This window comes from Cordyceps fumosorosea, assembly GCF_001636725.1.
Source record: "Cordyceps fumosorosea ARSEF 2679 chromosome Unknown scaffold_11, whole genome shotgun sequence".
Lineage (NCBI taxonomy): Eukaryota > Fungi > Ascomycota > Sordariomycetes > Hypocreales > Cordycipitaceae > Cordyceps > Cordyceps fumosorosea.
In genome coordinates this window covers 223,790-244,272 of record NW_017387311.1, presented here as the reverse complement: position 1 = coordinate 244,272, position 20,483 = coordinate 223,790, and the positions used below count along the sequence as shown (strand labels likewise).

Sequence of the window (20,483 nt, the reverse complement as noted above, 5' to 3'; positions counted from 1 at the left end):
AAGGAGCCGGGGCGGGTTTGTCAGATTTTAATCCGGCCTTGGCTGGCCCGGCAAGGCGCCAGAATAAGCTTGAACCTGGGTTTGGAGAGAGAGTGGGATCCCGGGCGGGCAAGGTTGTTGGGCTTCCACTTACAACGTATTCAGCTAAAAGAAGACAAAAAGCTGTTGCTGTTTTCTCGCGTTGATTCTATTGATATTTTTGTCTTGTGTTGAGTCTATATCTATTTTCGTATATCATGTCATCTATTCGCGTCGTGAGTGGGCTATATGAAGTCGCCCGGTGTATTATATATAATGGCAAATTTATGCGCCGTCTCATGTACTTTCCGCGGATAATGCCGAGAAACAAAATTTGTGCGAGTCGAGGGAAGAAGGAGGCTGACAAGGGTAGCGGAGGGTAAGAAGAAAAAGGTAGGGCGGCCAGCGTAGCACGTGGCTGCATGTCAGCAATGGAACGCCCATCCGGACAGCTTCCGCCTGGACTCCATGCTTTACTGATAGCGTGCCCCGTGTGGTTTGCTTCGATTTGAACCATGTCAGATTCGATCCATCGGATTGGGGGGGGGGGGGAAGCGCTCAGGCAGCTTGCAGCCTGATGCTGGCATTCCGCGCGGGTTGAACGGCGCGCATTCCAGAGCAACCGCAACCAACCATGCGCCGACATCAGGCCAACGGAGAAGGGCTGGCGGCGCGGAACGAGGAAAAGCGAAATCCGATGATTTCCTAGAAAACCGGACGGGTCGACGCAAAAAGACACTACTGTGTGTTCTTATCGGCGTTCATCGCAACGTGTGCGCAGGCTAGATGGCCGAGCTGGCATCCGTCTGTTTGGCGGTTAGTTTTTTTACAAGACGGGCGCCGCCGCTTCGTCCACCGGCTTCTTCTTCTGCTGCTGCGGCTGCGGCTTGGCCGTAAAGGTGAAGAGGAAGAGCGACTCCCTGGCGAAGACGGGACGATCCTCGTCCGGGACCTCGGTGACGACAAAGGCCTTGCGAGCCATCTTGACGAACTGCAGGTCGGCGCGGCGGCGCTTCTTGAAGCAAAAGTAGATGATGGCGGTGGGGTTGAGTGCGACGAGGTTCCGCAGCGTGTGCATGAGCAGTGGGAAGGCGGGCTCAAAGTAGACGCACTCGGCGGCAAGGATGACGTTGGGCCGGTAGTCGACGACCGCTTGGGGCAGCGGCTCTCCCCTGAAGAAACGGGTTAGAGTTCGGCCAACAAAGAAGAGAAAGGTACGTCTCCTTTTGATCCCAAAATTGGGTGAGGGGAGGGGCTTGGTGTACTTGCCAGTTTAATATCGAGGCGGTGGCCTTGTCTTGGACCTCGTTGAGGGCAATGTTGTGCTTCATGAGGTCCAGCATCTCCAGCTGGTCCGTCAGCATGAGACGGCTCCCCACGCCGCAGCCCAGCGCAACAGCGAGGCCGACGAGGCCGCCGCCGGCTCCGAGTTCCAGTCTGCAACGGGGTTGTGTCGGCGTTAGCATAAACTTCAGTTGGTTCCCGACGTGCGCCGGGGGAGGCATCATTCTCTTGCCCCCCCCCTTTCCTTGTGTTGTCCTCTGCCAGACGAAAAGCAAAAAAACTCACATTCTCGCGTCCTGCAGCTCGTGGCGGTGGTAGCGGAGCATGTGCTTGCCGAGCACCATGCCGGCTGGCCACGTCTGCCCGCCGCAGCCGGTGCGCAGGTCCTCGCGCAGCCGCAGCGGCCGGGCCAGCTGCCCGTCAAAGGTGACGTGGGTGTCGCCGGCGGGCTTCAGCTCCGGCAGCGGCGTGAGGTCCTCGCTGATGTGGATGGCGCCGAGGGGGGGCGAGTCGGCGAGGTCTCCCATGGCAAACGGGCAGCGGGGGGACGGGATTGATTGATCGGGGGACGAAGTAGCGACGGGGTTGTTGGACTGAAGCGGATTGGAAGCAGGCGACTGCTTTTTTGGTACAGTCGGATTGAGGGTGATTTTGATTTTTTTCGCCTCCAAAGCGAGGCGTGAGGGCCTCGACAAGGCGGTGGCCTTTCCAAATGCCGTCTTTGTGCAATACGGTCTATATGATTATTTCGACCGACCCTCCCGCTCGGATCGGCGTTCTGGACCCTGGAACTAATAAACCCACGAGGCAGCCCGAGACCCGCCTGCAGCTCCGATAAGGCTGCTTATCTGCATGTAATAAACTACCTATAATGAAGGCGTTACATATATGTCTGCATCCCACTCAATGCCGTAAAATGTCTTGATATTGTGCTGAGATGGTCGTCTGATGATTTGGAAAGCCTCTTGGTGTGCCGTTAACCCGTTGGTTTAACGGCTGCTACTCAAGAGCTTAGTACTACATAGCTAGCATAGGTGCCTACCTCTAATAAGCCGTGCTGGAACGGGACTCCAAGTTTGGCCGGCTTCACAGTGAAGTTCCTTTGTCGATTTCTAAAAAAGAGAGTCGTATGGTATACCTATTGATTTTTTCTCTTGTGCATACAGCCTTGGAATAATTATAAGCCATCGGGCTTTGCATCACTTTCGGAGTAAGTGAAGGTGACTCTTCCGCCTGTAAATCAGTTGGCGAATGAATGTTCTATTCTTTCCTCTTCTTCTACCCCTTCAAACTCTTTCATCCTGTCTTGAAGCAAATTAATTCTATCATAAAGCTTTGAAACGTTCTCGTCTGATAAACCACTGAGATCTTAGCAAGTCATGCATCTCCCAGCCACCAAATCGTAGGCCCGATTCCAAGTACTGCCAGCATGTGGCTGTGTGTGGCTGTAGATGTGGCTGCAGTGCCTGCGTCAGGCATGTTGAGGCCTTAGAATAGGATAAACGCAAGCTAACGGCGTACTTTTGTCAGATATTTTTGGCTCTCAGATTTGATCTGTATTATTTCCTGCCTCTATTATCCGTTTTTCCAACTCACCTGAATTAGATCTGTAGCGTGCAGACACGAATCGCCCTGGTAAAACGATGGATGATGGCCTCATCGCAGCCACATCCAACGTCCAGCTCCTCAACGCCGGCCGCCCTTGCTTTGCCGCAGAAGCTCGAACAGGCCCTCTAAATTCAGTTCAATGAAAGAAAATTAAATCCCCAAAAATTTTCGACCATCGTCATTTGCATTTCTAAAAAATCTGGCTATCGATCCCGCCCTGTTCAATAGTGCGGCCCCACGTCTCGCCCTGGGACAAAAAAAGACTTGGCCAGGCGTGTCACCACCCGCGCTCTGGAATGTGCCTCTCTTCCCACCTACCAACTAGTACTGGTTCTCTACACCCATCACCTCTGCCCAGCCCTCGTTCCTCGCGCGTCATCCCCCTCCCCGCCGAGGTGCTTTACGCGCTCCGAGACATTCTGCCTCTTTTCGAAATGGAGAAACGTCTGCTCTCTGCTGCCACTGGGGCCGCTCGGCCGCCGTCTTTTGCGCACAATGTACCGTGGGGCGATTGTGTAGGAATGAAGGAATGAAGGGGGCCGTATCGGCAGAATGTCGCCAGCCATCAGGCGCAGACAGCTCCAAAGACATTGATACACCCCCTCGCTGTCTGCACTCTTGGGCAATTTGATTCTTTCTTCCCTTCTTCCCTTCCTCCTCTCGACATCCAACAAACGCCACCCTTACAGTGTCTCTTTCCAAACCCATTGCGGCGAGCAGCTTCATCGAGGTATCGCCGTCAAGCAAGACATCGTCAACCGGGCGCTGCAGAGTCACCATGGCTGCGCTCACGATGCTACTCGTGGCTCTGCAACTGGCCGGCCTTGCCTATGGCAAACCGAACCTCGCCTTTCCCCTCAACGCACAGCTGCCTCTCGCAGCCCGATTAGACACTTTCTTCACCTACTCTTTCTCGCCACAAACTTTCATATCATCCTCCAACATTACATACTCATTCGGAAAAAACCATCCTTCCTGGTTGTCAATCGAGAGTGCGACCCGCAGACTTTATGGAACTCCCAAGGCGGCTGATATCCCCGATGGCGATGTGGTTGGCCAAGAGGTCGACATTGTGGCCACCGACGCCACTGGCTCAACTACTATGGACTCGACGCTGGTAATTTCGAGAAAGCCTGCGCCTGCCATCCAGATTCCTTTGCAAGACCAAATAAAGACCTTTGGCAACTTTTCCGCACCCTCCTCTGTCCTGTCGTACCCGTCCGCGTCGTTTCGGTATGCTTTCAACCCGGACACGTTCGGCAAGAACAGTGGACTCAACTACTACGCCGTCTCATCCGACAACAGCCCACTCCCAGCGTGGATTCAATTTGATGCTGCCTCAATGACCTTCTCCGGCACAACCCCGCCCTTCGAGTCCCTCGTCCAACCGCCTCAGACCTTTGGCTTCATCCTGGTCGCTTCCGACATTGTTGGCTTTGCCGCCACCTCACTCGCCTTTAACATTGTCGTCGGAAGCCACAAGATTACCACCAAGAACCCTATTGTTACGATCAATGCGACGAGAGGTAATGCAGTCGATTATGATGGCCTGGAAAATGCCATTGATCTGGATGGAAAGCCCGCGAAATTGAGCGATCTCGATGTCACAACCGAAGGTATGCCTCAGTGGCTCAATTACGACAAGGATACTGGCAAGCTGAGCGGCACTCCTCGCGATGGCGATCATGCTAGTAACTTTACCATAACTTACAGCAGCGTGCTTTCCGCCACCTTGGATGTCCTTGTTGTTGTTAATGTTGCTACTGGCCTCTTTCAGTCTACGTTTGAGGACATGGAGGCCCGACCAGGCGGAAAATTTGATGTCGACCTCGGTCAGTATTTCAAAGACCCGTCTGACATCGATTTGAACGTCACTACCAACCCAACTGAGCAATGGCTCAAAGTTGACGGATTCAAGCTTTTCGGCAACGTTCCGAAAGATGCAAAGGGCAGCTTTGACGTCACTGTCGATGCCAGCTCCAAGTCTTCCACCTTGTCGGAGAGCGAAAAACTTCATGTCAGCTTCCTGGCACCGGACGGTACCCCGACGAGTACCTCAGTAACAACAAGCAGCCCCAGCTCAACGTCCACGTCCACGTCCACGAATCAGCCTAGTGAATCGCCTATACCTGGAATGGGAGGTCGACTCAGCACCGGAGATATTTTGCTTGCTACGATCATTCCAATTTTGTTCATTGCTCTTATGCTTATGCTCTTTGTTTGCTTCCTGCGACGGCGCCGTGCTAGCCGCAGTTACCTATCGAGCAAGGCGCAGTCAAACGCCATCAATCCCATCAGCAACCTGCGCCATGGTTCGGACTCGTCAAAGCGCCGCGTTGAGAAGATGACTGTCGTGCTAAACAATGAGAAGCATATGCTGAAGCCAACCTCGGCTGCGTACGTGGAAGCGGTCCCTCGCACCTCGACAGCGAGACGGTCGTCAGAAACGCTCGGCGGAATTGAGGAAGATTACGAGGCAATATCAGCGCGGCCACGAACCGGCGCGGGACAGTCTAGCGCCCTTCGGAGCATTAGCCCCTCCGGAAGCAATGATGGGAGGCGCTCCTGGGAAACTGTGGAAGGAGATGTTCCATACATGAGCGGCGCCAAGTCAATGCACAATGGCGGCCCTCCGTCTCCAAACCCGAGCATTCCTGACTCTACACATCAAGTATTCCCCACGGGAAGCTACATGCGTGCCACAGGCTCCGCAGGATACAAGAAAGACACGCATGGCATCGCGGGAACGAGGAAGCCGTCGACCAAGAAGGCTTCAACTGTCGCTTACACACCAGTATACGGACGCCGAGACCAGAAGAGCGCCGATACATACTCAACCAAGACGACCAGCTCCGTTGCTCTCCCAATCAACGAGCGTGGCCGCAACCCACGGCCGTTTGCGTCTACGATAGCAGAAAGCGAGGCATCTAACCCCAACTGGGAAACCGTCACTGTCTCTGACGCCAGCAAAATGGATCTGCGCCCGCCCGAGCAAGCCTACCTGACCGCCGGGCCTTCCGTAGATGGCTTCGGATGGGTCGACCTCAACTCCGACGGCGGTAGCCGCGGTCTCAGGTCCACTCCGTCGTTCGGGTCCGCGGAGAACTGGCGCGTCATCAGCAAGCTAGATCCCACAACGACGACCTTGTTCAAGGACAACGTGGAGGGCACACCGTTCAGCCCAGCCTCGGGGAGTCACCGACACGACGCGATGTCCGGCGAGCCCTCCAGCCACACGGCCGCGCAGCAGGCGAGCAAATGGGGCGAGGTCGGCGCGGAGAAGAAGACGACGATTCACGAGAGTGCGAGTGTCCTATCGACGGCTGCGAGCGGCGCGAGCGGCTTGGCGTGGCTAAAATCCAACTCGGGCAAGCTGTCGACAGGCAGTAGTTTCAAAGTGTTTATATAGTAAGTTTGCGGCCTTGACTGGACGGGCGGGCAGAAAAAGGAAATGCAGCAAAAAGGTGTTGCGTGGTGTGTGTTTTCAAATTTTTTTTCTTTTTGTTTGCGGCGATTGATACCAGAACATTCTCAATTTCTTTCTAGTTTTGGCGGACTGAGAAGGTCTGCGTAGTGGTTGGAAGGGCGAATGTATGAATACTGGGCGAATTGGTTCCTTTGTTTTATATATTACTTGGATTATAGAACACAAGCTTATTATACAGAAATTGACAAGCTGTGAACGAAGATAGCACCTAATCAAGACCGCTATATACCATCTAATCTACTAACTACTGGTAAGTTTCGTTGTTCACGTTTCCATTGTTTTCATTTACGTTCACTTCTTTTCACGACACCCACACTTTCACCCTTTTCAACCAATCCTGACAAGGGTGCAAGGTAGACACGTTTATGTGGCCGTGGTTTCAGGCAAACAAGTTATCAATCGGGCTCTCCACCTGCTACTTTGTGAATTTCCGTATCAAGGCATTGACCATTGGGCCTTCCAGTTCAACATATATGGAGAAAAAAAGCACAGAATACTGTCAGGCAGTAATTTGATACTCGTAAAGCATGGTAATGGACTCGTTTTGTATTTTTCACATTTTTGTGGAATAAGTTATGCATAATTAAAGATCAGGACATTGCCGAGGGATTCATTCTCTCCGTTGAGTGAAGCAACGCTGGTGGCTTGATAGGCCGAAATTTGCATTTGCCCAGGCGTCCCGACCCTTGTCAAACCCCTTGACGACCCCTGCCCTCGGGCAATGTCAGTTGGAAGTGATTTGACCTTGTCCGGAACTGATCCGAGACCATTTCGCCAGCGGTTACTTCTCTACTTTTCCCCCAATCTCTTCAACCTCTTCTATCACTTCGATCACTTCATTTTCACGCGCAACGATGCATCCTCCCACACCACCAGGAGAACAATGCCACGACAAGGGGCTCGGAAAGCTCATCGGCCTCAGCAACTGGCACGTGTGGCACATGAAGGCCCGGATGGCGCTGCAGACGCGGGGCTTGCGCTACCTCCTGGACGACGACGGGCCGCCCGAGATGCCGGACGACTTTGACCAATACGACGCGGACCGGGCCTCCGGCGTCGGCCTGCTGGTGGACGCCATGTCCGAGGACGTGCTGGAGCGGGCGTACCGCCGCGGGTGGAAGCCCGAGCACGCGACCGTGACGGATACGCTCAACACGCTCGACGCCATTTTCAGCGAGGAGCAGCAGGCGCAGCGCAACAAGGACGAGCGCGCCAAGGTGCTGCGCCGCCGCCTGGTCGACCTGTCGCGGATGGACCTCGGCGCCGACGCGCAGACGGTGCGCGAGTACATCCTGGCAGCCAAGCACAACCACGACGCCCTGCTGGTGCACTACGGCGACAGCAACCCCGCCGAGGAGGGCTGCGTGAGCCCGGCTGAGGAGCTCCTGGAGCAGCTGTTTGTCACGTCGGTCATCCAGGGCCTCCGCACGGCGCGGCCCAGCTGGTACGCCGAGTGGATGGAGAAGATGGCCGAGGGCACCCTGGGCTCGGCCGGCAGCCGTCCTGGTGTGACCGAGTGGCTGATGGGCAAGGACAAGGCCGACCAGGAGGAGCGGGATGCCGCCGCCGCCGCTGCCGCTGTCGTCGCTTCCCGGCCCCTACGGAGGGAGTTGGCGCTGGATTCTGCTCTCCCCTCTAAGCCGGCCGCCCATCGACCGCCGCCGCCCAAAAGGGCCAAGAATACCATACAAAAGAGCCTGCAGGGGCGCTGCAGCTACTGCGCCTACCACCATCCCTTGACGGAGGAGCACAGCGACGAGGGCTGCTGGTACCGGCAGCCGCACAAGGCGCCGCTTTGGTGGCAGCGCAAGTTTCGGGACGAGATTGAGAGGGAGTCCTGGCGGCGGGACGGCAAGAGGAAGAGGTCCCCCTCGCCGCTGACCTCGATGCGGTGCTTGTAAGGCGGCCGAGGGCGGAAACGCGCTGGAAACGTGAGTGAGGCTTTCGGATTTCGGACGTCATAGAGGTCTACACATCCGTAGAATTTTGTTTCATTTGCTGCGCATTTCGGGCAGAGTCATTTTTTAAAAGAGGTTCAGAAGCGAGGAAAAAAACGGATGGGTAACACGGGAAAAGACGGTGACGATTGCATCTGGCAGCGAGGGGGGATTTGGAATTGCTTCAGATTGTGCTTGGATGGCCTGCACAACATGGTTAGTAGATAGGCACAAATTATGTGTTTTGCACTCTTTGGAAGCCCTGCTTAAACACTCGAATAAGCGTTTCCTCGGTGATTCAGGCCCGCGTTTGCTGCGTTTGGTTGACAGCTGGCAAGCCTTGCTTTACCGAGCCTCCTTCCTTTCGCGGCTCCTCGTCCTGCAGCTTCCTCCCCGAACAACATATACCATTGATGAAAAACAGACTCGACAGACAAACAACAAGCTCAGTTGCGCGACGATGAATCGATACGACCACAACGCGATTGCTAAGCTTCGCGGCCACGCCTCGTGGAAGGACTGGCACAAGGCGGTGCTCGTATACCTCGACGCTATGGGCCTCCGATATCTACTCTTCCCCGACCTCCGGGCGCTGCGAGGCTCCGAGCAGCTACAGTACGTCGCGGACCAGCGACGTGCGGTGCAGCTCCTGGTGAGCAACATGTCCGAGCAAGTGCTGAAGCGTTTGTGGCGGTGCGGCTGGGAGGCGAGGTCGGCGACGCTGAACAACACGCTCGCGCTGCTGGCGGACCTGCTGGCGGAGCCGGAGCGCTACCCTCAGCAAAGCTACGAGACGCACCGCGACATCGTCGACCTGGCCCGTGGCGACCTCGTGCCCAAGGGCTTCCAGGGGGCCGCCGCGGCGGACGAGTTCCTGAAGAGAGCGCAGCAGTGTCACCTGCGGCTGCTCGCGCGGTACGGCGGCGGAAACGGGAGCGTTGAGGAGTTGCTCGAGCACCTCTTCACATCGTCGGTCATGGAAGGTCTCAAGGCGGCGCGGCCGGACCAGTATGGGGAGTGGATGCGCGAGCTGGACGAGGGGCAGCGGTCCGCGTTTGTCGAGCACTTCTCATCGCTCATTAAGGACCCTCGCCTGGATAGCATGACCGGCCGTCTGGAGGAGCCCACGCCGGAGAGCAACCGGGAACGGAGGACGTGGGATAGGCGCCGAGCGCGGAACAGGGCGAAGAGAAGCCGGCACGCGTGGGGACTATCCCAGTCCGCGCCGCATCGCAAAAGACGTCGAGGAGCGAACTATCCCAAAAGACTTCAAGAAGCGAACTATCCCGACTGTTATCGCCCACGCTACGATGATGATGCGTAGGACACGGAGGGTCACGATCGTTCCCGCACGACGGATTGGATACTATGAGGGTTATCAGTATGGTTGAGGAGTGCTTGGATTAGCTTGGATTGTAGGACTGTTGGGTCCTTGTATGCTCTAATTAGGAGTGGCGACAGTATTGCGGTACTGGGAGTAGCGACTCCTAGAATTGTATTCTTCAAGACGGAATTATCTGGAGTTGGTAGTATTGCTGTACTGAATACCATGCCCATGATTCCAACACATGATGGTGAAAATGAGAGGTGTAAATGCATGCCTGGTTGTGATTGTAACCCCAGAGTTGTAACGATGTCAAGGTACAAGGACAACCACGCAGCCTTCTAAAACCTAGGCACCGCAGCACGTTTGACGACGTATTAAGTGACAGCATCAGCAGTTTGTGGACTATTTTACAGCTTCGTTCTAATAAAAGAACGACACAGTCACACCTTTACTTCCCCAAGTTGTGAGTATTTTACTAGAAGGATGGGTGGTACTGTTGGTGCATGCCGAGCGTGGGTATGAGTCGTCGGTCGATTTGAGGCAAGGCTGCCGTTGGGTGACAGCCTGGCTGCAGAAACGGGATGGTGTGAGCCACTGTGTGATTTAGAATTGAACACGCGACCTCCAAGAAAATCCGCCTGAAAGAAAAAGATGGTTGAACTAGTTTTGGAGGAGGGTACGTTAGTGGCTTGAGGAGAAGAGATTGGTGTGGCGCGTGTGCGTTACTACCATCTAGGGCAAGAGTTAGGTATGTTGGAGACTGTGAGAATGCCGCAGGCGATGAACATGGGCAGTTCGTGGTAATAATATAGGAGAATCCGGTTATTACTCAAAGGATAATGCGAGTTACGAATATACCTACCAGTTCTCTGGGGTTGTATGGAGAAGCAGGGGCCCTTGTTGCGGAAGATGGCGAAGCGGACGTGTCGGCCGGGGGGGCCTTGGCCTGCAGCTGGGGCCTGGACCCAGGATCAGGATTGTCCCCCACATCTTGGGGCTTGGTGCTAAAAATGGTTTGGAAAAGGATATGGTTTCTGGGACATGTGCGATGTTGTGCAATTTATCACAGCCGGATAGAAGAAGGACAATCTTGGGCGGCGACGAGGTGTCGTGGAGGTTAGGTGCCTGCGAAGGCTTTGTGAGTGTGGTACAGCTTGCCCTGCTTACCTGCCTGTTGGGTGGCTGGAGAAGAGCACGGCGAGGAAAAAAGCTTGATTTGGGCACATGATGCTGCGGGCTGTACTCCGTAGGCAGGCAAGCAATTTGGTAGTAAGCCAGCGGCAAGCAAATCAAGCCCCCTTTGCACGCGTGCCCCGGCATTGGACTATTAATGTGTTGGGTTTATGTCGTGCCGAAGCTGACCGGCCGTCGCATTGGTCAGCGGGAATGGAGTTGGGGCTGTCGCGGCCAAAGGATGTTGGTGACGGCAGACAGCGTATGTATGTATGAATGTATATCCAGATGGTGCTTGTGATGCACAGAGGTACAATCCGTTTAGAGGATAGTAGAGAGTTGAAACAGCTGGTGCTGTTGGATAGGGATAAGGACTAGTGAGCTGGTACTATGCAGGGCTTGGTGCTACTATGCATCTATCGTTATCAAGACGGGTCGAAGTTTTGCGGTGCTGAATGGATGCATTGTTAGAAGCGGCTGTGCCGGCGAGAGCGAGCCTTTTTAGCGGCACAGGAAGCTTTGCGGGGACCTGAAGCAGATTGCGGACTTTTTAGCTCATTCACACGCATTGCCATCAAAGGGGAGATGAAAAAGGAGAAAACGCGACGTGTCCAGAGATTTCTTTCTTGTCCTACGGAAGCTAAATTAGGCATCAATCACTATAAATGTCAACAGGCGTCATGCTTGAACAATTTTCAGTCAAGTCTCAAGCGGCACAAGCTCACAACCCTAGGCAACCGGTACGAACAAGCTCGAAACTGTTGTGAGGTACCGACCTTGTTCGGTACCTCTGTGCCTGTGTTATCGCGTCACTAGTCTCACCTTTGCTGGCCCATTTGGCCCGCCCCCCCTTGTACCTCCCTAGTCTAGGTACTACCTCTGCCCGGTATAGCCCCCGCCCTCGACAAAGCACCAGCACCAGCCAGATCGTCCTCTCTCTTCGCCGCTCGAAACCTTCCGACTCACACTCTGTCCGACCCTGTTCTCACTTCCTCCCAACACCGCGACTATAAAAATTTTCTCCCTCCTCCCATCGATCGACCGAGACGCAGATACTTTGCATCGCGTCCTCATCCTTTCGACCTCTCGTCTGCCCGCAGCTCTACGGAAGCATTATAATACCAGCGAACCCCTCCGCAGCCACGGACAGCCCCGCGCACCACGGTTTTCCATCCCACCCTCCTCCCCACGAACAAAACCGCAGCAACCATACACAATCCCATCGTCTCGCGGTAGCTGCCCTCGCGCCGCTCCCTCGACACAGCAGCCCTTTCCGTAGCCATGGGTCAAACCCTTTCGGAGCCGGTGGTTGACAAGGTACGCTTTTCATTATTTCCTTTCTCAACGTCTTCTCGTCCCCCCCCTCCCCCGCCGACGCCGCTCGAAACTGGGTCAACCCGGCTGCACAGCTGTGCCATCTGTCTGCTACGGGCAACGCGCTTTTCGCCCTGCTGGGATCGGGAGCTCCTGCAGCCCCAGGAATGGCCGATGAATTGTATATCGATGGTTTCCTCTGCCAAATTTTGAAGCCATCACACTCCTTGCACCTCTCAACAAACCGGAATTCTGCGCATTCACGCGCCTTGTTGAGCACAGAAATCCCTTCCTCCACGTGCCCCGCATTCAGTTGCCCGCCACCACAAACCACTCTTGACCCGCGTGCCAGCTCGCAATATGCGAAGCCATGGCCTCTATCTTCTCAAATTACCATACTGAGCCAGAGCTAATTTTTTTCTCCTCGTTCCCCTCCCATAGAACTCGTCCAAGGGCCAAGATGACCGCCTCCTTTTTGGCGTCTCCTCCATGCAAGGATGGCGCATCAGCATGGAAGATGCTGACACCACCGTCCTCGATCTGATGCCCTCCCCCACCGCCGAGGAGTCCGAAGTCCACAAGAACGCTCGAATGTCATTTTTCGGTGTATACGACGGTCATGGCGGCGAAAAGGTGGCCACTTACTGCGGCGCCAATATGCACAGCATAATTGCCAGACAGGAATCCTTCAAGAAGGGCGACTATGTCCAAGGTCTCAAGGACGGCTTTCTCGCCGCTGACAGAGCCATGCTTGGTGGTATGCTGAAGCTCCTGCGACTACTCCTGACCACCCTTTTCTCATCCACTAACCCATATGCTTAGACCCCAGATTCGAAGACGAGGTCTCTGGCTGCACCGCCTGTGTCAGCTTGATTGTGGGCAACAAAATCTTTGTGGTACGTCTGCAAGCTTTCACCACAGTGGCCTCAAACATGACACCACGAGACCGCTAATACACAACACAGGCGAACGCTGGTGACTCCCGAGGTGTTTTGGGCATCAAGGGGCGCGCTAAACCCATGTCCGAAGACCACAAGCCCCAACTTGAGAGCGAGAAGAACCGTATTACTGCCGCTGGCGGTTTTGTCGATTTTGGACGTGTCAATGGCAACCTGGCATTGTCTCGCGCCATTGGCGATTTTGAGTTCAAGAAGGTTGCTGAGCTGCCCCCCGAGTCTCAGATCGTTACTGCCTTCCCTGATGTCGAGCAGCATGATTTGACCGACGAGGATGAGTTCCTCGTTCTTGCTTGCGACGGTATGTTCTGAAACGCCACTACACAAAAGATAGGAGTAAAAATTTTTTGGTCGCGATGCTGACCTCTACACAGGTATCTGGGACTGCCAATCCTCACAGGCTGTTGTCGAATTCGTTCGCCGCGGCATCGCCGCCAAGCAGGACCTAGAAAAGATTTGCGAAAACATGATGGACAATTGCCTGGCTTCCAACTCGGAGACTGGAGGTGTCGGTTGCGACAACATGACCATGATTATTGTCGCATTCCTCAACGGCAAGACCAAGGAGCAATGGTACGACGAGATTGCCAAGCGTGTTGCCAACGGTGACGGTCCTTGCGCGCCTCCCGAATATGGTATGGATACTGAACCAGAGCCCGCCCAAGTGCTCTCGTAAGCACCCAGAGTTAACTCTCCCTCAGCCGAGTTCCGTGGCCCCGGCGTGCACCACAACTACGAGGACAGCGATAGCGGATATGAAATGGATGCCGATAGCAAGAAGGGATTCGGTAGTGGTGGGTCTCGCGGTCGAATTATCTTCCTCGGCGATGGCACAGAGGTTCTTACGGGTTCAGATGATACCGAAATGTTCGATGATGCCGACGAAGACAAGGACCTTGAGAGCCAGGTCTCGAAACCTACGACGAACGACAAGGACACCAAGGATATCAATGCAGAGCCTTCTACCCCAGCCTCGACCTCAAACGAAGCCGCCGATTCCAAACCCGCGTCCGACAGCCAAGAAAAGAAAGACGCGACCACCTCGGAAGAGACTAAGAAGGACTAGGTAGTCGTCTTGACAAGCCGGGGTGACGATGCAATGGCAGAACCGGGTGACAGTGTCAAAATGGAACCCAACGACTGATGAAGGCATCTCCAACCGCCGTTCCTCTACATCTTAATTTTTTTGCTTTTCACCTTTAACTTACGCCTCAAAGATCTCCATGTTTTGGCGATGATATCCTCCTATACCTTTTTTGTTCCCTATGTGCCCAATGTTCTCTTTCGATCACCATATCTGCTAGTAACGCTTTGGGTTTCGCCGGAAGGAGCAGTGTCGGTTTTTCTTTAGACATGAAATTTTTTCCGTGCGCCATGATACCGAGCTGTGCAGCTGAAACAAGAATCGGGAAAATTTGCGGAAGCAAGGAAGTGACGTGAGGAGAAGAAACGAGTGAAAAAAAGGAATAGGTGCCGATGGACGGGTGGGTGGTGGTCCTTCTCTTCAGCCAATGATGACATGACCAATAGAAGGAAGGGGGCTGAGAAGATGGACGAGATCTCGCCCCCCACGAAACGCAAACGAAGATGGGAACTGGAGGGAAGGAAAGAGAATAAACGGAAGTTTTGGAACGCAAGATATCTTATTGTTACTTTTTTTTTGGCAAAGACGAGAGAGGGGGCGATGGATACACGAGAGATGAGAGGTATGGATGCTGGGGTTTGTATCTTCCAAGTACTACGAACACAAAAGACAAAAGAAAAGCTAGTTATAATCGTCGATGGCAGTACGGGTATTCTTTTCGAGCATACACAGCTTCCTCTTGAAAATTCATTCCTTGAACAAGAACGTTGACTCTGAATGTAAGGGTATCTAGATTTCCTCTACCTTTTTTCACTTTATAGTACAACGCTGCTGCTCCGTCCTATATGTCTATAAAATTGTGAGACCCTGTGCCCTCCCTGTCCTATTTAATGCAATGAATTCAGATATTGTACAAGCGGGTGGTGTCCGCTGCTCTTCTCGCCGCCCTGTTCCGCTGCGGACGCCTTTTCCGCCTCCTCGTCTGCCCTTTGGACAGTTTCTGTGTGGGTAGACGAGGACGGCGACGCGCCTGCTTTGCTGCTGCTTGCGCTCGCCGCTGTCTCGCCGCCGCTACGCTTACGCCAGGGCGGCGTCGCGTGCTGGTTGTACAGCACCATGCGGCGCACGTCAAAGGCGCTGTCAAGGCAGACTTCGGTGCGTGGCGACGGCTCGCTGTCGCCGCTATCCTCGACGCTAAGGAGCGCAATCGTGAGCGCTGGTCGTTCCCCGACTGCGTCGCCCTCGTTGCTGGCGGCGGCGGCGTCTTGCTGCTGGTCGAGTGCTTGCGCAGCGCGCAGCACGTCAACGAGCCTTTCCGCCGGCACGTAGCCCGCCGTGGCGTCGCGGATGGCGACCTCGATGGCGCGCACGGCGTGCGCCTTGGACTCGACGGGATTCTTGCGGAGGGTGGCGGCCATGTCGCGCGACAGAAGCTGCGGGGAGTGTGCGCGCCACCAGGCGTGATGGTGGTCAACGCTGCCACCGGGGCCGGCGCCGGCCTTGCCGAGTAGCGCGGCGGTGACGGCCGTGCGGGCAGCGCGGACGGACAGCGCGCGCTCATTGACGGCGTAAAAGACGACGGCGGCGAGCGCGGCGGGGCTGCGCGTGCCGACGCACAGGTCAACGAGGTGGCGGTAGGCGGTCGCGACGGCGGCGCGCTCACCGACGGCGCTGTCGTCGCGGGGGTTCGTCGCGGGACTCGCGCGGTCCAGAGCCCACAAAGCCGTGTCCCAGTCGCGGGCGTGCGGCTGGGCGCAGTGCTCGAGGATGAGATTGAGGGTGCTGGCGGGCAGCACGCTGGCCGCACCGCGGCTGCCACCGCGCTCGGAGACCAGACGATCGACGAGGACGCGGTAGTCGTGATAGCGCCGGCTAGCCGCCGCTGATGGGTGAAAGAGGAAGAATTCGGTCAGCACGGCGTTGGCGGCGGCGCCATCCTCGTCGGCCAGCCAGGAGGGACCGAACCGTGCCGCCTGCTTGTCGAGGAAAGCGAGGAGCGTCTCGCCGGCACGAAACGCCTGGTGGGCGAGGGTACCGGCCGTGACGACACCAACGCTGCGACGCGTGCCCGGGTCGTCAAAGAGGCCGAGGTCGAACATGGCGGCCTCGACCTGCAGCCGGACGTCGTCGCGCTGCACGAGCCGCAGGAAATGCAGCCAGGTGCGCGCGTCGGGGTAGAAGCAGCGCTCGCGCATCTTGACGAGCACCTTGTGGAAGAAGCGCGCGTCATGCTTGCGCACGTAGCAGTCGAGCAGGATGTTGAAGGCGTCCGTGTCGAGCGGCACCCCCCAGCGCTCGGCCTGTGAGAGCAGGCGCTCAGCGCTCGCCCGGTGGCCGCCGTGCGCGGCCATGAACTGCAGCGCCATCTTGAGGATCGGGGTCGTGATGAAGCGGCGCGCTGATGGGTCTTCGAATACCTCCATGATCATGCGCACGCGGATCTTGTCGGTGTGGGTTCCGTGAGTGTACACCGGACGCGGCAGCCCCGGCTTCAGGCGTCCGTATACCAACGATTTTATAAACATGTCAAACGACGGCTTCGTCCACTCCTCGGGCCGTGGCGTCTTCTCATATGCAGAATCGATCCAATATTGTTGCTCTTTATGGAGCCAGATGTTCTCGAGCTGGCCGGGGGGGACGACGGCACCGCCATCCTCGGCATCCTCGATGACGGGCCAGAGGCGTTGCGCGGCGTAGTCGAAGCTCGTGACCTCGCCGAGCTTGAAGATTTCAACGTCTCTACAGACAGCGATAATTTCGTCGGCCGCCTTGGCGAGCACGGGCCCCTGGCCACGCAGCACAACCGCCGTGGCGTTCTCGCGGTCGCTCGTCATGCGCAGCCGCGCCGCCAGGCCGGTGCGCGCCTCGACAAAGTCGACACTCTTGCCGCTGGACACGTCCAGCTCCCATTCCCGGGGCAGCACGATGCGCATGGCATGCATGGCAGGCTTCCGACCCCGCGACTGTGTCATATTCTTGAGCAGGCCGAGGGTGTCGGCGGCGTCGCGACGGCGGACCTTGCCGCCCTTGCGCGCGAGCATCTCCTCGCCGACACGGATGCGCGCGACGCGTCGTGCACGCTGCAGGCTCAGCGCTGTGGACTCAGCCATGGGGTATCGCCGTGCGGGTGGGATGTAAGCCGTGCCGAGCATCTCCTCGACGGCCGCCTCGATCTCCGGGGTCTTGTCTCGGTACGCATAGCGAATTTCGCTGTTACGGGCCAGGTTCGTGTGCGAAAGTTTGGGCTTGACGATAGTGGTCGGTTGCGTCGTGTCTGTCGGGTCGGTAGAAGTGGTTGTGCTGGGTGTTGGTGAGGAGCTTAGGTGTAGGGGCCTCCGTCGGGCAAAAGACAACGCCTGCCGACCAAGATTCGTTGGGCTCGATGCGGCTGCACTAATTCGAGGTACGCCGAGCCGAACGGCTCGTGACCTGAATAGTGCCGCGACTCCCGCATACATGGGCGTGCTACGCCGAGCGTATGTGACTTGCGATAATCATATGTGTGGTGTCTTGTTGAAGAAGGTGGAAGGTGCCAAAAGTTTCACGATCCCAAGATTGCGGTGGAGTCACGTGCAACGTCTAGAGGTGAAGGGAAAGTTGGGCGGTGAACAGATTTGGCAATAGCCTTTGGAGATTTATAGTTTATTAGTATAAGAAGATGATTTCACGATTTATCATGTTTTTATGCTTATCCATATTCTCTTGTAGTGTTACCTTGACTGACATTTATGCATGACCGATAACGGGAACGGGCCTGCTAAGAGATCAAGCAAACAACGGTTGGTTGCTAGTAGTTGAAAAGTACTAAAAAGAAGGATGATGACAAGAAATAAAAAAAGAAAGAAAAATTCATCTTGAGACATTACAGAAGGTCTGCAATTGTTATTCTTATAATGATAATAATCTTTACTCATTGTTATAGTGGCTGGAGAAATGAGACCGGCCACTCGGAGGGCGCATCGAAATGTGAAGGAGAGCCCGACAGCCGCAAGCCCCGCCTCAACTTACCCTCGCATAACACACCGTCGACAATGGACAACACCCTGCAGTCTCTACCCGGCTTTGCTGCTTGGCCAGATGACTAGATCCCTTGCCTTGGCGTCGGGGGCTTACCGATATCGCAAGATTGTATAGCGACGATGTCAAACACTAACTAACGAAGCTTCTAAGCCCCTCTTAGCCACCGTCCGCTCCTGTTATCAGTTGCCACGCTGTCCGCCATATCTGATACTCATTACTAGTCCGACGAAATAGCAACGCACCGAGCTGTTTTCTCATTGAGATTTAACACCATGGCCAACGCCCTCCTCAGATGCTCATATGCGGGAATGGCCAGGACTGTGGTCCCGTCCTATGCCCGCCGTTATGCCTCGACCGCTGCCACTGCTTTGCCAGTGGACGACCGACCAGTCCCTACCACCAAAAGCGCTGTGCTGCACAGAAACATCAAAAATCCACCACTGCAAGTCGTGGCCGCGAATGGAACGCGTATGCGTTTCTCCAACGGGCATGAAGTGGAGGACAGTACTGTCGGGGCCTCGGTTGCCTGCCTAGGCCACGGAAACAAGAGAGTTCGGCAGGCAATGATCGATCAGATGGACAAGTTTTCTTATTGCAACTCCATTTTCTTCGGCCATCAAGTAGGAGAAGACCTTGCCACCGAGCTTATCAATGGCACAGGCGGTGCTATGGCCAGGGCATACATCTTGTCATCCGGTTCGTTGTATCTGCACCTTGTCAAGAAGACGGCTAACAGGCATCAACTCAGGGTCTGAGGCCATGGATGCAGCGATGAAAATGGCGCGACAATATTTTATGGAATTGAACCCGAAACAGCCGAACCGTATCAACTTTATTGCGCGAGAGGGCTCTTATCACGGCACTACCATCGGCGGGCTGTCCATGAGCGGACATGTCGCACGACGAAGTTTATTCCTCGACATGCTTTTACCCAACGTGCATCGAGTCTCGTCATGCAATGCCTACCGTGGTATGAAGCCAGACCAGACGACTGAGGAGTATGTTGAGCAACTGGCAGATGAGCTTGACAGGAAGTTCCAGCAGGTTGGTCCCGAAACCGTCTGCGCCTTCGTTGCCGAGCCAGTAGTTGGTGCGGTAAGTTTAGAAGCCACCAAATCTTTGGATTATATGCTTACGGGAGCTTCTTCTCGGTAGGCCCTAGGATGCGTCCCAGCCGTGCCTGGATATTTCAAGGCCATGAGACGGGTTTGCGATAAATACGGTGCGCTGCTCATCTTAGATGGTCTGTACTTCCAGCCGGCGTGAAAAATACCACCTTCTAATGATTTAGCAGAGGTCATGTCGGGAATGGGCCGGTGCGGATCGCTGCATGTATGGCAGCAGGAGGGTGTGGTGCCTGATATAGAGACAATGGCGAAAGGATTGGGGGGCGGATATGCTCCGGTGGCCGGGATGATGGTAAACCACCGCATCGCAGATGCTCTCATGGCGGGAACTGGGTATGTTCAAGTCATAAATACGGCCAACTTGACTGCTAATAGACATCAGGGCCTTTCTTCACGGCCACACATACCAAGGCCATCCAATCGCGTGCGCCGCCGCTTTGGAGGTGCAGCGCATCGTCCGCGAAGATAATCTCGTGGAAAATGTCAAGAAAACCGGCAAGTTGCTGGGGCGTCTGCTACACCAGGAACTTGACAGCCATCCGAATGTCGGCAACGTACGAGGGAAGGGACTGTTCTGGGGTGTAAGTGCAACTCGTGGGGTGCATGACGGGCCCGCTGACGTAAATATAGATTGAGTTTGTGCGTGACAAGGAAAGCAAGACGCCATTCCCAGTCACCGCAGGCATAGCCAATGCCGTGCACACGACGGCGCTGATGGACGTGGGTATCATGCTGTATCCTGGCATGGGTAGCATGAACGGCGTTGAAGGAGACCACGTATTGGTGTCACCAGCCTACACGGTCACCGAGAAGGACATCGAAGGACTCGTGAGGAAGATTAAGGATACTATTGATAAAACATTCGCAGGGATGTGAGGAGATTTCCTGAAAAGACGTCAACCCCATCATCGAGGCAGTTTGGAATTTCGAGCTGGAAATATCAAGTTGTGTGCCTGCGGGCTTGTCGTGTTAGTTTCGCGGGTGGCTGGTAGCTGGGCACCAACCTCAATTCAGCCACGAGGGACGATGAAGCCACAACAACAAGTGAGAGAGGATGTCGACGCTGAAAGCACTTTGAACATGCGGTTTTGCAGGAAATCCAGGGGTTTTTTTTTTTTTTTTTTTTTTTTTTTTAATTTTTTCCTTTT

At 55.2% G+C, this 20,483-nt stretch overlaps 7 protein-coding genes across 7 annotated transcripts; 5 read left to right on the top strand and 2 right to left on the bottom strand.

Annotated features, from left to right (window-relative positions):
• Positions 1 to 844: 844 nt before the first annotated feature.
• ISF_04872 (hypothetical protein) lies at positions 845 to 1,829 on the bottom strand (the record flags this gene model as incomplete). The annotated part of the gene is made up of 3 exons (XM_018848477.1): positions 845 to 1,190; positions 1,237 to 1,455; positions 1,588 to 1,829. 3 exons carry the CDS (start codon positions 1,827 to 1,829, stop codon positions 845 to 847), a joined length of 807 nt encoding a protein of 268 aa, XP_018704203.1.
• A 1,859-nt stretch (positions 1,830 to 3,688) lies between these two features.
• On the top strand, positions 3,689 to 6,319 carry ISF_04871 (Cadherin-like protein; the record flags this gene model as incomplete). The annotated part of the gene is made up of 1 exon (XM_018848476.1): positions 3,689 to 6,319. One exon carries the CDS (start codon positions 3,689 to 3,691, stop codon positions 6,317 to 6,319), a length of 2,631 nt encoding a protein of 876 aa, XP_018704202.1.
• A 932-nt stretch (positions 6,320 to 7,251) lies between these two features.
• ISF_04870 (hypothetical protein) lies at positions 7,252 to 8,298 on the top strand (the record flags this gene model as incomplete). Its single annotated transcript, XM_018848475.1, has 1 exon — positions 7,252 to 8,298. The coding sequence occupies one exon, from the start codon at positions 7,252 to 7,254 to the stop codon at positions 8,296 to 8,298; it is 1,047 nt and encodes a 348-aa protein (XP_018704201.1).
• A 496-nt stretch (positions 8,299 to 8,794) lies between these two features.
• Positions 8,795 to 9,658, top strand: ISF_04869 (hypothetical protein; the record flags this gene model as incomplete). Its single annotated transcript, XM_018848474.1, has 1 exon — positions 8,795 to 9,658. The coding sequence occupies one exon, from the start codon at positions 8,795 to 8,797 to the stop codon at positions 9,656 to 9,658; it is 864 nt and encodes a 287-aa protein (XP_018704200.1).
• Positions 9,659 to 12,658: 3,000 nt separating this feature from the next.
• Positions 12,659 to 14,170, top strand: ISF_04868 (Protein phosphatase 2C; the record flags this gene model as incomplete). Its single annotated transcript, XM_018848473.1, has 5 exons — positions 12,659 to 12,905; positions 12,971 to 13,044; positions 13,114 to 13,405; positions 13,479 to 13,739; positions 13,806 to 14,170. 5 exons carry the CDS (start codon positions 12,659 to 12,661, stop codon positions 14,168 to 14,170), a joined length of 1,239 nt encoding a protein of 412 aa, XP_018704199.1.
• A 905-nt stretch (positions 14,171 to 15,075) lies between these two features.
• ISF_04867 (Pentatricopeptide repeat protein) lies at positions 15,076 to 17,646 on the bottom strand (the record flags this gene model as incomplete). The annotated part of the gene is made up of 1 exon (XM_018848472.1): positions 15,076 to 17,646. One exon carries the CDS (start codon positions 17,644 to 17,646, stop codon positions 15,076 to 15,078), a length of 2,571 nt encoding a protein of 856 aa, XP_018704198.1.
• Positions 17,647 to 18,480: 834 nt separating this feature from the next.
• ISF_04866 (aminotransferase) lies at positions 18,481 to 20,211 on the top strand (the record flags this gene model as incomplete). Its single annotated transcript, XM_018848471.1, has 6 exons — positions 18,481 to 18,904; positions 18,957 to 19,303; positions 19,364 to 19,451; positions 19,503 to 19,668; positions 19,718 to 19,916; positions 19,966 to 20,211. 6 exons carry the CDS (start codon positions 18,481 to 18,483, stop codon positions 20,209 to 20,211), a joined length of 1,470 nt encoding a protein of 489 aa, XP_018704197.1.
• Between the last annotated feature and the right edge of the window lie 272 nt (positions 20,212 to 20,483).